Source organism: Chelon labrosus (genome assembly GCF_963514085.1).
Source record: "Chelon labrosus genome assembly, chromosome: 8".
Taxonomy (NCBI): domain Eukaryota; kingdom Metazoa; phylum Chordata; class Actinopteri; order Mugiliformes; family Mugilidae; genus Chelon; species Chelon labrosus.
This window is the reverse complement of record NC_140358.1, coordinates 18944143-18960803: the sequence shown is the minus strand read 5'-3', so window position 1 is coordinate 18960803 and position 16661 is coordinate 18944143. Positions and strand designations below refer to the sequence as shown.

General features: G+C 42.7%; 1 protein-coding gene across 1 annotated transcript in view; it reads right to left on the bottom strand.

The window, feature by feature from the left end:
- The window catches only part of gria1a (glutamate receptor, ionotropic, AMPA 1a), a gene marked incomplete at its 5' end in the record, with an annotated part of 63496 nt that overhangs the window by 17582 nt on the left and 29253 nt on the right, over window positions 1-16661 (bottom strand). Inside the window, 4 exons of the mRNA XM_084550335.1 lie at window positions 9237-9682; window positions 10071-10277; window positions 15122-15232; window positions 16340-16444. Of these exons, the coding sequence (XP_084406461.1) occupies window positions 9237-9682; window positions 10071-10277; window positions 15122-15232; window positions 16340-16444 (869 nt within the window). The remainder of the gene's footprint in view (window positions 1-9236; window positions 9683-10070; window positions 10278-15121; window positions 15233-16339; window positions 16445-16661) is intronic.

The following is a 16661-nucleotide window of genomic DNA, read 5'->3' as shown; positions in this document are numbered from 1 at the left end:
TTTGTTTTATTATATTTTTTAACAAAAAAAAAACATTACATTTCTGCTTTACAGTTGTTAATGCACGTATCTTTAATTAAAAGCAGCTAAGTTAAGTGGCTGTTTGGCAACATATGGCTCATTTGAGTGGTCTCGCGCGAACAGAAAACAATTCCGCTCGCAGCCATCGCCAGTATGGGTGCAGGGGGAAATCAGTGTAATTGAGACGCACCTATAATCGCTGTATCGGTGGCATGTGTTTGCTGAATAATATCGTGGAAGCTGTCTCTGCCTCATGTAACCTGAGATAAGTCAGTGCTGGCAAGCTGCGAGAGCGCTCGCTCCGCGCCACACACATACGCAAAGCCTCTTAGTCACTCCAGCAAGAAAACAGGGATCCAAACGCGGATACATCACAACTGAAAATCAATACCATCAGCGCGCATAACAAATGGACTTCAAATGCACTGGATCCGTCGGGTACGGGACAAACAGATGATATGCATACGAATTCAGGTTCAGTTTCACATATCAGAGACACTTGTTAAAAAGCTGCACTGCTCTGAAAAAAAAAAAGAAAAAAGTGTCTCTTTATGGTTGCCATGGTAGCATACTCTGCACTCCAAACAGTACAGCTGAGCTGAGGGAGACTTTAGTCATCTCCCTCCTCCTCCTCTCCCTGTTTGTTCTCTCTATAAGGGCATCCACCCCTATAGCAGGGTAGTATTGCCATTAGAGGAAAAAAAAAACTCTCATTAGGCCATTTTTATCTGGCTGACTGTAAGCCGTCACATGTTTCCACTCAAACTACTGACAGTGTTTACGCTGGTCCAGGTAGATTTCCCATGTGGCCTCGGGCTGGTTGCAGGAAAGATATTCATACACTGCCACAGCTTGATTACAACGGAAATCCTCTCTGCAGCTGGAAACATATGTGTTGCTGATGTGTGTGTACGCCTCTGAGGGGATGGTGTCTTTGTCTCCGTACAAAGTGTGATACCCCGGCGAGATCCGGTAGAGCTGGAGTGTGTGTGTGAGTGTGGGTGTGTGTCTGTGTGTGTGTGTGAGAGAGAGAGTGAGAAGCTCACTGTATTCCGAATGTGCATGCATGTTTGATCAAAAGTTGCCTCCGTGCATTCGTCAGATAAATTAAACATAACTTATGCCTTGAACTAAAATGAACCTTCTCCTTATGAATAAATCATCCCTTCCGACCAAAATTTCCAAAGCTACTTTATTCAACTCACTAACTTCACAATTATGTAACTTAGCGGCGTGTGAAACAAACTAATTTCTGGATGTTTGTGCCAATGAAAGCGACAGTGACGCAGTGTGACACCCAGTGGATCCCTGTGCAAGATCAATGATTGTCCTGGATCACAAGAATTCACCTGGTTCCTCCCTGAGGTCTCGGTTTCTATCGGTGCATCACAGATTCAGGAGAATTTTCTCATCCAGGTGCAGCATGCTATTTAAAATTTTGGTAAAAAGGAAGAGAACCATTTGCTGTGCACGAAAGCAGGTATCAAGAAGAAAACAAAACAAAAAAAAAAAAGCTTAATATGGGACAAATAATAACAGAGCTAACATGTAATGAGTCCATATTTTTTGGTCCATTATTCAGATAGCACTTTCAATATTTGGTACACCAACAGCTATTTTGTTGCCTTTTATTACTTTTCAGAATTCATTTACGGTTGCTTTCACCCCTATATTTTGTTATGTTTCGTTCCCATTCAAGGACGAATAATCTAATACGTGTAATAGTGCTACAAGGTTGCATTTAACTTTGGTTCTGTTCATGTTCAGGGCAGTTGTCTCAAATGTGCTTTTGCAGTTCTGTCATTTGTCAGTTTTGCAGGAAATTTGGATTTCAGGAAATCAAGGAAGTAATTGCACCAAAAATGGAGAATGAGAGTGAGTGTGTTCCTGTTCTGTGGTTCATGCACCAGCGTTCTGTGTATGAACAATATGTTCCTGACCTACTGAGCATCTATAAGCTGAGAAGGCACACTGGTGCTGCCAGACACCTCTGAAACAGAAGACCAACTCTGGAGGCATACTGTATAACAGCCTATTATCTCGGTTATATAATTGTAATCTCATAAATAGTTGCTTGCTTGGTTCTTGAGTTGGGTGAAAACGTAAGACTCACACTGTCTTTCTGGATCTGTTGGCATTTCTTCTATCGTCAGACTTTACTAAAAGATGCCTTTACATCAAACAGCCTTAAAGGATGGACGCTAATGATTACAGGTCCCAGGAGGATTCAACATGATCCAGGTGTAATAGGGGTTCGCCACCCACACCAAGCTGTAAACGGTGAGTAGGCAGAAAAGCATTTGCTAAACCCCTAAATCACATTACAGGCTATTTGTGACGTAATGAAATCTCCGTGGTCTATGCCAAGTGCTACACCTTTCCTCAGCACAACGGAGGATCACTAACATTTCCTTCAGAGAATAAAATCCCACTGGCAGCCGCACTTGCTTACCTTTCCTGTGACCTCTTCAACTTACTTAGTGAACTCAATCCATCACATCGGGTGGGGGGGATGATAACTGTTTTCATGTACTGGCTTTGTTGTTGGCATCATTTGACTATTTCCACCAAACCGCAGATGAGTCAAGAAATACAAAGAAAGTGAGCCATTTGTGAAGGTCCCCAGTGAATTATCCATTTCTAGCTTGGAATATAATTGTGGGCTGAAAAGACATAATATCTCTTCAGGCGCTATGGATCAAAGTGAAGGCTGGATGTCCTCCAATAGCCACAAAAGGACTTAGATTTCCAACACCGTATCTCTGCAAAGTTGGATTTTCTGCGATGAATGCAACACTTTCAACCTCCAATGGGACCGTCTTATTGCAAGGAAACAAGCCCAGGTCCCCCAGTGATTCAGCGATATAAGTTTAGTTGCAGTGGTTTTATATGTTCATGCACAAAATGTGCACTGTAGTATTATAACCATGATAAGGAAAAATGTTCAAATATCAACCTGCTTAACATTCTGGTTGGGTTTCCTAACTCGTACTGTATTTTCAAAGAGATGGAGATTGAGAATGGAGAAATGCTTAAGCTTGACAGGCCTGCCGGGTACAGCTGGTGAGATATGAATGGGCTATTGTTTTATTCAGGTCCAAGTTCTGGCAGAATTCCTCAGGTAAACTAAATGTATGTACATGCAGGCAACGGTGTTTTGCCCTCTCCTGTTTAGCACTGCAAAAAGGAAAACACAGCACCAATATATGACACACACACACACACATAAAAAAAAAAAAAAACTCTGTTTGAGAAATGCTGACCCTCCCCGGGTTACCATAATACACCACATACACGATCCATTATCGAATGATTCTGACCGCCAAGCTGAGAAATTGCTGCTGTGGCAGGTGGGGTGTGAGTGACAGAGCTGATTTATTTCAGTCTGCAATCATGTAACGGGAGCAACAAAGGCACTGAGGAGCGGAGACAACTCCACGGGGCCATGTAGTTCTCACACACACACACACACACACACACACACCCACACACAACTATGCCGCACACACAGAGATATCTGGCAGATACAGACATAATCATCTCCTGACACATTCACTGGAACATCATGAACCCACACCCTTTTACTTGCGTTGTCTTTCAGTTAGGGGCAAGGAAAAACGGGGGCCAAGACAAGAACAACACTAGCACCTGCTGTATGTAGTGTGTATACCCCCCTTGATGCTTTAAGGCACGTACATGGTACTGCGGGACCTAAACGCAGGGACCTACGCACGTAACCTACGGCGGCGCGAGCCATTTATACTTGTGCGCTTGTAACTCTTGCTTGCTCTGCAACAACTCCACCCAAAAGCTAGACGGCTCTGTGTCTTTTTTGACAGTCGGGTTCATTTTTGTTTCTACTTCCTGCTTCACTTTCAACAATGGCAACTCGTGCCGCAGCACGTTGTTACATTTCTAGGGAGGTCAGCCACGGCGCTAGCCTCTGCATAGGGTCTGCGTAGGTGTCTGCGCAGGCTCTGCATAGGTGTCTGAGTTATCGCCGTAGCTTCCGCTGAGGCCTAAACCGTCTATCAGAAGTGATGACCCAAAAAAATCAAAAACCAAATCAACTATAGATTTACACCACCATCCTGCAGCTGCTTCACAGCGGAATAAAAAATATCACATTATTCATTACAAATCTTAGCCCAAGATCCAAGTACCTAAAGGGTATCCCATTATATCTTAAAACCTGTACGGATATGATTATCTTTTCTGATTCTGTCTGCAGAAGTTAGACTAATGGAATCAAACAAAAGCATATAATGCTATTAATGTGAAATTATGTGGGGGAGTTTACAAGAAACCAGAAGATGAGAAGGAGAAAGTGACCACAAGAAGAGGAAGAGCTTTCTAAAGGATGTAGAGCAGAGAAGATGGGGGGAACAGGTGGGTCAAATAGATGTGATTGGAGTGAAAGTAAATGGTTGTACAAATGTATGGATGGAGTGGTATTCGTGTGTGTGTGTGTGTGTGTGTGTGTGTGTGTGGGGAGGAGGGGGGGTCACTCTCAGAGTCCACCTGTCTGCAGAGATAAACAGAAGGAGGGCCCAACAGCACAGGCTGGGGCTTATGGGAGGGCCTGACTGACAGTGCTGACATTTAAAAAGAGCACAGTAAACAAGGGCTCACAGAGAATAAATAGCAGAGGGAGCGGCGTGGCTAATACACACACACAATGACGTACAGTACACATTAATGCATTAATGCATGGCGTCGATGAGAGAGCGCAACCGTGTGTGCGTGCACGCGCTATCTGAGCACGTGCACGCACACACGCAGAGTTGCCTGTGAACCTTGACGCAGAGGTACCTCTAGGCTCGTCCAATCAGATACTGTCAGGCAGCCGCCGAAGAAAATGGCAATAAGTGCTTGCTTTTAATAGAACCAGACTTCACACACACACTCATATATACACACACATGCAGGGATACAGGGAGACGGGGAAATTAAACACGCCAACTGATTAATCCAGGACAGAGTGGATCATCAGTGTTGTTCCTTGGCCTTTTGTCTCTGATTAAATGGAGAAGCATGAGGAGTGAAGTGCTTCGAGCGGCCTACCTCGGAGCTGAATGCGCCTCTAGAACATTCTGCTTTCGTCCATTAGTGAGGTGGTAAAGGCGCAGAGAAAAGTGGTTTACAAGTACCTGCTCAGAAATGTCAGCAGCTTCAGAAACAAAATGTCTTTTTGTTGTATTGTAATGTTACAGACAAAATGAAACATGGGCGGCGAAAGATACAGGGCCATTAGCAGTGAGATTATTATATAAAAGATTAAGTAATGAAATGATTACATTAAATATGTATGTATATATGTATGTTCTGGGTATAATACATACAGTACATTTACATGAAACATGAAAGTTAAGGTAGAGAATTTATGCAGGGCTCATTCTGATAAAATTCTAATTTGTCATTTTTATTTTGCAGGACTTAGATATAAATGAACATCCGTTACATTAAAGCTCTTGCCTTGTCTGGTAAATCTGCCCGTATTTTGCAGAGCAGTTTGAAATGTGGTCCTGCCCCGTCGCGCCGGCAGAGAAGCGCTTTATGTCAACCAGCCGTGATTATTTGTCTGAGATGAGGAGGGTATGGTTCTGTGAATTCACCGTCTCCGGTGACCGGAAAGAATGAAATGGGACCAAAGACGTGCCTGATGCTCCGAATTAAAAGCACACTCTGCGTCCAGAGGAAGAATTATAGTCTCAAAAGTGACTGACAGGGAGGACAGACACACATTACCATTGGCGTGGCTTTTACTTGCCGTAGACTTAAAGAAAAACAGTGTGGAGTAAAGGTAGACATCACATGTCAACTGTGTTTGTGTACTAATTCTCACTGCAAGAAGGAGGAGACTAAAGTTCTGCATTAATAATAATAAAGTTTTTATTTTAATCTTATTCCATTATAGAAATATTTATTCCATAATGTCTTTTCAAGTCTCCTAAGATACTTATCTAAAATAATATATATTCTATTTGATATTGTTACTTTTTATTTATGATATTCTTTATGTCAAAGATTATTTTGACTTGTGTCCAATGTCTCTGTTGCAATACTCAAATATCTGGTGAGCTACTAGTAATCTAGTCTAAGTTCCTTCAAGGTACGTAATAATTCTAGGAGAGATGTTCAGATTAACATTTAAAAACGTGGCTAAACACAGCCACGGTAACTTAACCATCTAACAACGAACAATTATTAATTCTTTTGATTCTGTGAACACATTTTTCTACCATACTCACTTTGTCTGCTTTCAACGGCAGACAGCCTGTATAATCCACATTATGCTGCCGATTTTCTCCCAATTTTGCAATTAACATAGCCGGCAGAGGTGCCAATCTGAAGTGCAGTTCTAAAGAGCAACTCGGCTTTGCAACAGCACCTTACAATGAAAACATCTCATCTGAATGTGGTCTAACTGATGGTGCAACAATAATTATTTCATGGAAGTTGAGAAAAGAAAAATCAAAGGAGCACACAAAAATAGACGACAGACTTTTTGGAGAAAAAAAAAATAATGAAATGTAATAGTTCACAGTGCGAAACTCTGTGAAACAGAATATTAAAGGTTATGAGAGCTGTTGCTTTCATCTGGCAAAACACAAGCACCATCATTACATGTCCTCATAAATCCAGCAGAGGAACACGTAACGCTTCAGGAGCTACATCAACATGCACGCTTGTGTGTGAATACTGTGCTAACTAGAGCAACTAGGTCACCTAAATTTTCAAGGAGAGGATGTTTCCTTCAGGGCAGTATTCATCGGGGTGAAACATTCACTGTGTTGGTTTTCAAGACACCAAGCAGACCCCGCGCAGACACCACGCTGACTGCTACACCGCATACCGCTGCTCTGTGTACCTGTGTGTTTTTTAGGTTGTGTTTTTATTTTTAATGCTGTCCCAAAAAGTCCTGCGCCAAGACACGGGAAATGAACAGCGGGAGTCACCTTGAAAAGACACGGTAAGACAAAAGATATTTGACTCAAGTCCTTGGAGGATAAGAGCCCTTAAAGCACCCAACCTCACTGATGACACTGAGGAAATTCTACTCAAAACCCTGTTATAATGAGAACAAAAGTACCTCGTGCGCTTCAAGTGTGCACCTTGAATGTGGGTTAAGAATCCCAAAATACTTCAAGCAAAAAGTATCGCTGTCACCAGGCAGAGGAAACGCTGCATAATATCACTGCCACTGTGTCAAACCTCACTGGTAGCAACTCAACTTCGGGCCAGTAGTTTGGATAAAGACAAAATATGCAGCACAGCTGGCTAATTTTGCAGTCAGAGGTGGCATCAACAGAAGCGCCGCGTGCACGGGAACGATCTGTTTTGTCCTTTCAGTCACAGTCAGAGAAAGGTCTTGCATCAGCTGAGCTCGCTTCTCCCCGCTAAGCGATACACATGCAAACACTGTACAAATATGGATGAGCCCACGAGTGGTCGAGCGCACATACAGTAACATTTACATAAATGAACACACACGCGCGCACACACACATAAAAAAACAAAAAACAAAAAAAAAGTGAATCCAGAAAGGAGCCACGGGGAACAGACAGTTTGAGACAGCATTGTGATTTTCTCTCTCTCCGTGTGGCGTACAAGGAAATCAATAGTTATTACAGATGCATTTTCTGGCTGTGAGAGAAGAACACTTGGACAATAGGCATCCTCCCGCCTGAAGCACAGCAGAGTCTCCAGGCAGAAAACAGCAAATGTCAGGTGAAAAACCGTGGGAGGAGGGATTCAGCACCTACATAATGTACTGCAGAGCACCTATATGTAGCATGCGTGCCTGTAGGTGCGTGGCCTTTTTTTTCCCCCCTTTCTGATATTTGTTTAAGGTAAGAGCAAAAGGAAAACACGTCGTGGAAATGTCACAAGATAGAAGCCAAGATAATAACGGAATGGAGCACGTTGCTATCATTTCTTTAATCCTTATCCTCTCCACTCACGCTCATATCTGAAATATGGAGTTACAGCCAGGGGAAGGTGACCCTAGCTAAATTATGTTTAGCTGGTTTCTTCAATTTGTGCAAAAAATAAGACAAAAATAGCTGTTATTTTTGCAAGCATTAAGGAAAAGACATGCTCTTCGATGGGCGTTAAAGGCCCCAGGGGTTGATTAAACCTTAGAACAGAGCTAGGTTAACTCTCTCCAGTCTTTGTGCTAAATTGATATGACTGTTCCTGCTCCAGCTTTATATTTATTTCACAGAAATGCGATTGGTATTCTCTCCTAAGTCAAAGAACATCAAAGAAAATAACTGCGCTTCCCCAGATGCCACATAATTATTTATATCAAGTTTTAAAAATCTTGTGGTTGAGTGCACACAAGTGTTCATTACGGTGACAAGGAGTTTATCACCCAAACATGATTAAAATTAACCTCACACGCACCACCACACTGCACATGTACATACATAATGTATACGTAGCATAATGTTTAAAAAGACAAGAGGCTACATCTACGCGTGACCTAACCTGTCTCTGTGGGTCCAGAGCTTTTAGCAATAATACTGACATTATCTTCTCATCTCCTCCTGCTACTCCCTCTGGAAAGCTCAGAAAGTCGACCTCGGTGTCTCTAATTTCAGACACTTAATGAGATTTTTAATTGGTGACCTTTCGAGAACGGTTTCGTATCGCGGCTCGTGAGAGCACTTGGGGGGAGCCTGCACGTACCACTCAATACTCACGCCGGGAACCTTCGCCGCAGACTTCCAAGGGTCTGATATTTACCCACGGATGGATCGGTGGATTGCCTGATCACAAGGGAGATGCAGACTGACAGACCCAACGGGCTGATGGACGGATTTGGGTTTGGAATTTTGAAAGTGTTGGAGGGAGCTGCTGACAACAAGTTTTTATAGCAGCACAAGAATTATCTAGAAGCAGGAGAATGACAACAGTCTGCAACGTGACCACACCATAAATCTCCCTCCGCTGCTCAATCATTAAACTTTTATCAATGCTCTCTATGACAGCTGACTGGCAAAAGAAGCAAAAAACTAAATCTCAACAAACAAAGCCCAAAGAGTTAAACCAGAAAGGATGACAGCGTGTTGAAGCGTTGGTGTTGTTGAAGGCAGAAATATATAATATGTAGGTGGTGCTGAGTATCTCTTTGTGTACCAACAAACAAAAGCAGAACCTCGAGAGATAACGGACGGACAGCTTAGAAATTTGTGGACTCAGTTCCTTACCGTGGTGATATATCACAGCCCTGCTGCATGAAGGCGCCGAGCGAAAACCACAGGGAATTGAAGATGCCGAACTCATTGGTCTGCTCTGGGCTCTGCTGGTTGGGGTTCTGCTGCGTCGGCGTCTGGCCCTGCTGCACCCCGTTGGTGGCCGACGTTTGGGTGGGAGTCTGCGGCTCGCCCCCCTCCTCGTAGTCCTCGGCGTGCCACTCGTACGGGCTGAACCGGCTGACGAGGAAGAGGACGACGCTGACGCCGATGTAGGCGAACACAATGCACATCCAGATCTCGTAAGCCAGCGGGTCCAGGAACGAAAAGACGCCGGGCTTCGATTTGGTGGGTTTCTTGATCATGATGGAGATACCCAGGGACATGAAGGGCTTTGAGAAGTCGATCACTTCTTCGCGAACCAGGGTGATAGTGAGCGGAGCCACAGCCACGTCGGCTTTCTGAGAACACAGGCAGGCATGTGAGCAAGGCTGCACTGTCTCATAAACTGAAATTTAAGTTCTACCACAAGTATAAGAAAAACACCACTGACAAAGATTTTATACGTTAAACAACAATATAGACAATCAATATAATTATATTATTCAAATGTCAATGTTCTTATTTGTTTCCTGGTTAAACTATCTGACAGCACCACTGGCCAAAGAATTCTAATCACATACACTCAGGCTTTCAATACTGAGACATAAGCAAATGTAATTATCCTTAATTGCCTTTTGCCTTTGTGGATTTTGTTTATTTTCACTAAGCACCGTTCCAACAGACTTTCAGTGTCTATTTTTTCAGCTTTCAACACTGATAATGATGGAAAGAGCTCTGCTGGCTTACCCCATACACCAGTTCTCCAACCATGCCATTCCACATCTTGGTGTCGGGATCCCTGGCTCCGTACTTGCCGTCCGAGACGATCTTCAGCTTGTACTGGTAGCCCACGTGCTTGGCTATCTCCGCAGCCAGCTCAACGATGTAGCCCTCGTACTTATCGTTCCCCACAAGCTGCTCGTGGTTCTTCTTCAGCATCACATACGGCGACTCCTGTTGGAGGTAGGGGGTTAGTAATCGCTTACAGGAAATCACTGAACAGTTGCTGAAATAATTTAGCGTTCCACTGATGTGAAAGCAAAATGCACACAGATGCACATCGCTGCTCCGCACAGGGCCACTCTGGCTGCAAGTAGCAAGAAAAACCTTTACAGAAAGTTTGTTCTGCTAACTCAGACAGAGACAGTATTATGGCTGATAATAAAGGGTTAGCATATATTAAGTTAATAATACCGTTAGAAAATTTAGGACGGGAAGTTACGGATGGATTTTATTCTCCAGTGCCATTCATCACACATCTTTGTACCGAACTAGGGCTCTGGAGAGTGGGCCCAAATATAATTGTTGGTGTGAAAGGTTGAGAAGAAAAGATAATTATATAAAATTACAAGGTATTATTTTGATTTTGTTCCTCAAAGGTATGGTGTGTAATTCAAACACAAAAGGTGGCAAAGTGTGATCATTACGACCACACTGGCGCAGTGAAAGGAGCGCTGATAACGATGCGGTGTGCTGCAAGGGAGCAGAGGAATTGGGCGGGATCATCAAAGCGGACAAGGTTTCAGATGTGAATTGAAGGCGCATCTGTGCGTGAGCCGTGTAGACGGCGAAGCTGACAGCGCTTTTCTTTCAAGCCCTGCTGACCTCTGCTCCAGGGGCAGGCTCTTGTTCCTGTTATACCGACATCTGTACATCTCAACACTGATTGAGAGGCCTGAGAAATTCTGGACGACATGACACCTGGGGCCTACTTTACTAAAACAAAGAAAGAAAAAAGAAGTATTTTATAGAGAATTTCAGTCAGCTCTGCCTGAATTGTCCAACAGCCCTCAGAAGGCCTCAATTCCCACAAGCTGTTACGTCCGCCTGTTTTGAGCCAGGCTTTGCTGAGCTGAACAAATCCTGCCACCGAGTTTCATTAGGGTCTTGAGATGGAGGCGGGGGGGTTCCTCTGTGAGTTACCGTTATCTGTATTCTCCTGCTCTTTACGGTTGAGGTGAAGGTAATCACTGTTACACACAACCCGAGGCCCACTGGTAGCAGACAAATGGCACCCCGGGGAGACAGTGGAGAGAAAGGTCTGGTGTGCAGCAAATTCACAGAGTACGCACTTGCATCCGCAGTCACAGACAAAGACAAACACGCACGCACACACAAATATGTGCACGGACACAGTACATGAAATACAGAAGGTCTTCCAAGACAATAGATCCACTGAGATCAACTGTCACTCATGTTAAGTACGATACAGACACAAATCAGTACTCAAAATGCTCGGGAATTGGTTGGATGGGATTAATTTTACCATTATAAAACTCTTAAAAACAGGGTTAGGGTTAGGGTTTCATTTTATTCCTCTTAGGTGTTGCATGATTTTGCATGTTTTTCTCTTGTATTCTGCCATTTCTTTTAAATTAAAAAAAAAATATTAATAATGGCACACTTTATATATGATATGATTAATAACAAGCTTCTACCATGCTAAACAAAACCACCACACACTCTCACAACAGTCTGTGACATAGTCATGTAATCAACTGCTCCATGTCCATGGAGACGCTGGACTTTCACCCAGGAAGCTGGGGTTTCAGTCCTGTGTGGGGCTGTTAATTTGTCATTTCATTTTTACACTTCAGTTTCTTTTTCACTCACTGTCTTCTTATTTTTTTTTAGCGTCACACTTTTCCCTCATTGGTGGTTAGGTTTAGGACGGGATCGTGGTGCAAGGTGCACTAAACACAGGGCCAATATAATAAAGTTGCACTCTGTGTCATAAAAACATCACATAAATTTAATGAATACTTCAAATCCACAATGGTGCTCCATTAAACCAGTTCAGCTTCGTGCCTCCAGATTACTAAGCACAGCCTGTGTGCATGGACTTGGACCACAGAGACTGTCGTGAAGAACTGAGTAACATCTTCCTGCCGGCAAAACAACACCCTTTCCTCAAGCACGGAATTAGTGAGCACAAAAGTTATAAGGTGTAAAAACTCTACTCCTGCTCACACCTTATCTCTTCACTTAGGTTTCAAGGCAGAAAACCAATTAATCTTCTGAGAGGGAAAGGGGACATTGATAGGAGATTATGTCACAGAGAGTTATTTTGGGTCTGTACTTGAGAGAATGTAACTTTAGGGTTTAAATAAAAACGTCCACACGCCTTTTTAGTTAGATAGACAAAAGACTTCCTGTTGAGTTTTGCTTATTATGCCCGATAATGTACCTTAGCACTTATGTACCACCACAGTCCTGTTAGAGTAATTCTACTGCCACTTCATCCTTAAGTCCTGTCTTCTTTTAAATGTACTTAGTTGATTTCAAACTGGATGACAATACTATTTATTACATTAATGTGTATAGTGTTAAAATACAGAGTTTGAAAATGTACTACTGTATGGACACTTGGGAGAAGCAGAAGACTTTTAGTTATCTATCATGAACAATGCGTTTGCTCTTTCAATCTTTTATCCGTTAAATATCTGTTAAAAGCCAAATATTTCATCAACTTTTCCATTTCAGCAAGCTATTGTGACTTCTCTGCTTGTTTGCTAACTAGTTCTTTTAATCTGCGTTCAGTTGTTGCAGCTGGCACAGCATATGGATCTATTTGTTATCTGGTAGTAATTGAATCTTTTGTCAAATTAGTTGATGCACTCTATTTCAAGTACTGCTTTGGAATAGTTGCTGATGTTTGTTGGCCTAATACAAAGACCTGGTATACAGCATGCCATATACACTATATACCGCAAAAAAGAGAGGACACTGGACTTGTAGGATTTCTTAAATACTTTTCGTAATGTAGACTGCTTCAGTTCTAACAGACTGGACAGGAACTGGGTTTAAAATAGGAACATCTGTGGGTGTTGACCATCAGAAACTCGCATGACTCGGGTCTGTTAATGACCAGATACTTACCTTTTGTCGGAGGAAACTACTTTTAAACCCCAATTACCCACCAGTCTGAACCGAAAAAGCTCCAAGTCCAGTTGAGTTTGTTTCAGCTTTGTGTTTTTGATACTCCATGACCTGGACGACTGAGAACCTTCACAGACACACATATTGTATTTCCAAACCCTTGTTACATAAATCAGATATAATCAAACAGCATGAGCTATCTAGTTGAATGGATTGTATTCTAGTAAATGTAAGGCTTTATCAGTTTGGTTACACGTAAGCAATAGTTATATAGTTGTGTGACTGTGTTGTGTTCAGATGCCAACAAGAAAGCTGAACGTTTGCCTCTCTGCAAAGGTTGCATATATAGACTGAAGGCTGCAAATGCTTTTGTCTATTATTCTATGTTTTCTCTCGGCGCCTTTATCTAGTGAGCCCTGAACGCCTCTTAAGGGACGCACACGGTTGAACTCCTTTATCCATTAATCCTCAAAGTGGAGATCAGAAGCACACGCCCTGCTAGACCCTGCATAACAGCTAATATCAGCTGGTGTGTGTGTGTATGTGTTTTTTATACACTGAATCTATACGTAGGATATACATAGGAGATGTAAAGAGAAAAAATATATTTCCATTTGAAAGATAACATAAGTACAAAAAGAAGCGGTCCGTAGACACGTTGGGGTTTCCTGTGATATTACATTTCCAACAAGCTACACACACTGAGAACATGCTGCACCTGCAGGGATATACTATACTTACTATCTTTATTACCCGCCACTTCATTTCAGCCAGGCATTGTCAGCCGTGTTACTTTCCTTTTGAGAAAAATGTCATGATAACCTCACGGCTGTGAGAGTTGGTCAGATTCAATCTGTGCCGCCATCCTCTCAAACCTAACCTACGGTCCTCAACACCTCTATCTCAGTTATATGAGCCGGGACATTTAATGCGACCTGGCCAACTCACATGTGACGGTGACAACTGGGGCAAATAGGAAAGAGAGATTGGAGGGCACGCTGACTCTCACGGCCTCATCAATAAGTATCTTCTTAGTCCTTGTCATGTACTCTGTAAGAGTCCAGCGCTCTAAGGCTGCTACTTCTAGTAATGAGAAATGTATTACTGCCAGTTCTTTTATGTATCTTGACATGACCCTAAGTGGTCTTAAAACACACGGTCAATGCGAAATATACTCCTCTATCTAGCCATTAACTCTACACCCACCCGCCCATTCATTAGGTACACCAGTGAAAACTAGTGCTTATATAAAAGTGTGGCGCTAAAGCTTAGCTTCATGAGAGTTGTGCTGGTCGGCATTTGTTTCAAATAACTGAGAGAAGTGTCGACTAAGCTGTGTTTTAATTGTGGAGGCTGTGGTTTGTAGTGTTGTTGAATTATATTGTGTTGTACCGTTTCAATTATTTGGCAACCCCTCCGTGGTCAATGGGTTACGCTGAATGACAGAAACACTTTTGTGCCTGATTGAATCCGGTTTAAGAGCAACACAAACTGCATCCTCCAAAATGATCATCCAGTTGAATCACCACCTGTTTCTGTTTCTACATAAACTGCACATCAGCTCAGTCATGAAGGGGGGTTTGGTGCATTACCTGTTATGTCGACTATATATGTATCTTTGTCAGTCCTGCACTTCTTTTCTACTTAGCAAAATGAGATTCTCCTGATTTTGATTCTGAACGGGCTCCAGTCGGGCAGACAGTCAGTTACTAGAGAGTAGTTGGGGGAGGGAGAGAGAGATACAATCACAGATGTCTGCTGAATTCTTTCAGGAGAGTGAACTTTAAGGAACTCTATCATAAAAGAAAATGAAAAGTGTTACTGTGACGACTTTCTCTGCCTCAGTCTCTTGCAGCTCTGCCCGCCCCTCCTTACCCCAAATCCCTCAGACCTCGCTTTTGATTTTTACTCAGACTTACCAAGATGGTGGTGACGATGTACGTTCTGTTCTGCAGTCCGTAGGTATCGTTGCTGCCTCTCACGAAGCTGGCTGTGGTCACGTACTTCTCGTCTTCATTCCAGTAGCCGACCTGAGGACGTGTCACAAGGGCCCGTATTTAAATTTTATGACCATCTATTTTAGTGGGAAAAGTTCATCAATGTATCTTATCTCACGTGGATTAAAAATACTATTAAGATTTGTCCAGAGATCTGTTAAGTCATCTGAGTAGATCCTGCTTTCAATGACTAGAATAACAAACTGATGAATCATATATTGCCTAAATGTATAGCTCAAGTCGGTGCAGTTTTTTTCCACCATTTACCAAGGATGCAAAAACAATACAAATAAAGCTTTGTCACTGATTTGCTTGCAATCACTTTCCATGCATCTTCACCGTCTGCACAGGTCAAGTGAAGGTGAAGTTCAGAATTCTCCTCACCGTGGCTTTTCCAGTATAATTTGTTGAACTTTTTTTTCTTGCTATTACTTCACACCTACTTGCAAATCAATGCAAATAATAAAACTATGAGTTTGTTAAACAGCTGTTTAAACAGCCCCGGCACAGAATCTCTGCGGACGGCTCGCGACCTATAGCAACAGCTTCGGCGCCCGGACTATTTTCCGTGTGCCGCAATCAAATCTGGCAAGAAAACACCCATGCAAAATCCCATGCTTAGCAGCGCTGTTGATTTTCCTGCCTCTTTCAATTCCCTTGTTTCCTGCAGTCCGCAGCTGCTGCAGCCGTACATTTAGGTTGTCCCAGGAAGACAGAGAAAGCTTGAGATTCTAAATTCATAAGGTTATTAATACACTTCAATGTACGCTACACTACAACCGCCTCCTGTCTGGAGCCGGCATAATGTCTTGCAAAGGCCGAACACCGGGAGAGAAGTGGGCTAAAATTATTTTCTCTGATTGGCTCAGAGTATATGCTTGAATAAAAGCAGACGCTTGTTAAATGCGTCTTAATCTTCACTCAGTGAGGCACTTCTTTGCTCCTGAACTGGCGCTTCAGTACATTCATGAGTGTAATTTCTTACAAGCTGGACCCAGACTTTTCTTGGAAATAACTGAATACTGTTTACGGTTAAGAATGGAACAGCAGTGTTTTTTTTTTTTCAAACAATAGGTATTAAATCGGGTTTAATACTTATTATTGAATGAATATCTTCAATAAGGCTTCAACGAGGCTTACCTTCTTGGGTCCAGAGGGGGCCAGTTCCATGACGCTAACAGTGTAGTTGGTTCTGCGGCCTTTCTCGTTGAACTGAATGTGACCAGTCAATCCATCTATGCGGACCTGTAATGGAGTCACAGATATTGAATAAGTAATCCAGAGGCTGCGACTCGCCTGGCAGATGGGTAAATAATGGCTGCCGTGAAGCGTGATATTCAAACAGGCCTTCTTCTTCATGTCACGAGCTAGCGGCAAGCATTTGCATATCGCGCTTACATGCAGTGCATGTTAAGCATAGCTTGCATGTGTTTGCGCAGTATTCATTTGTGAAAGTCCACAG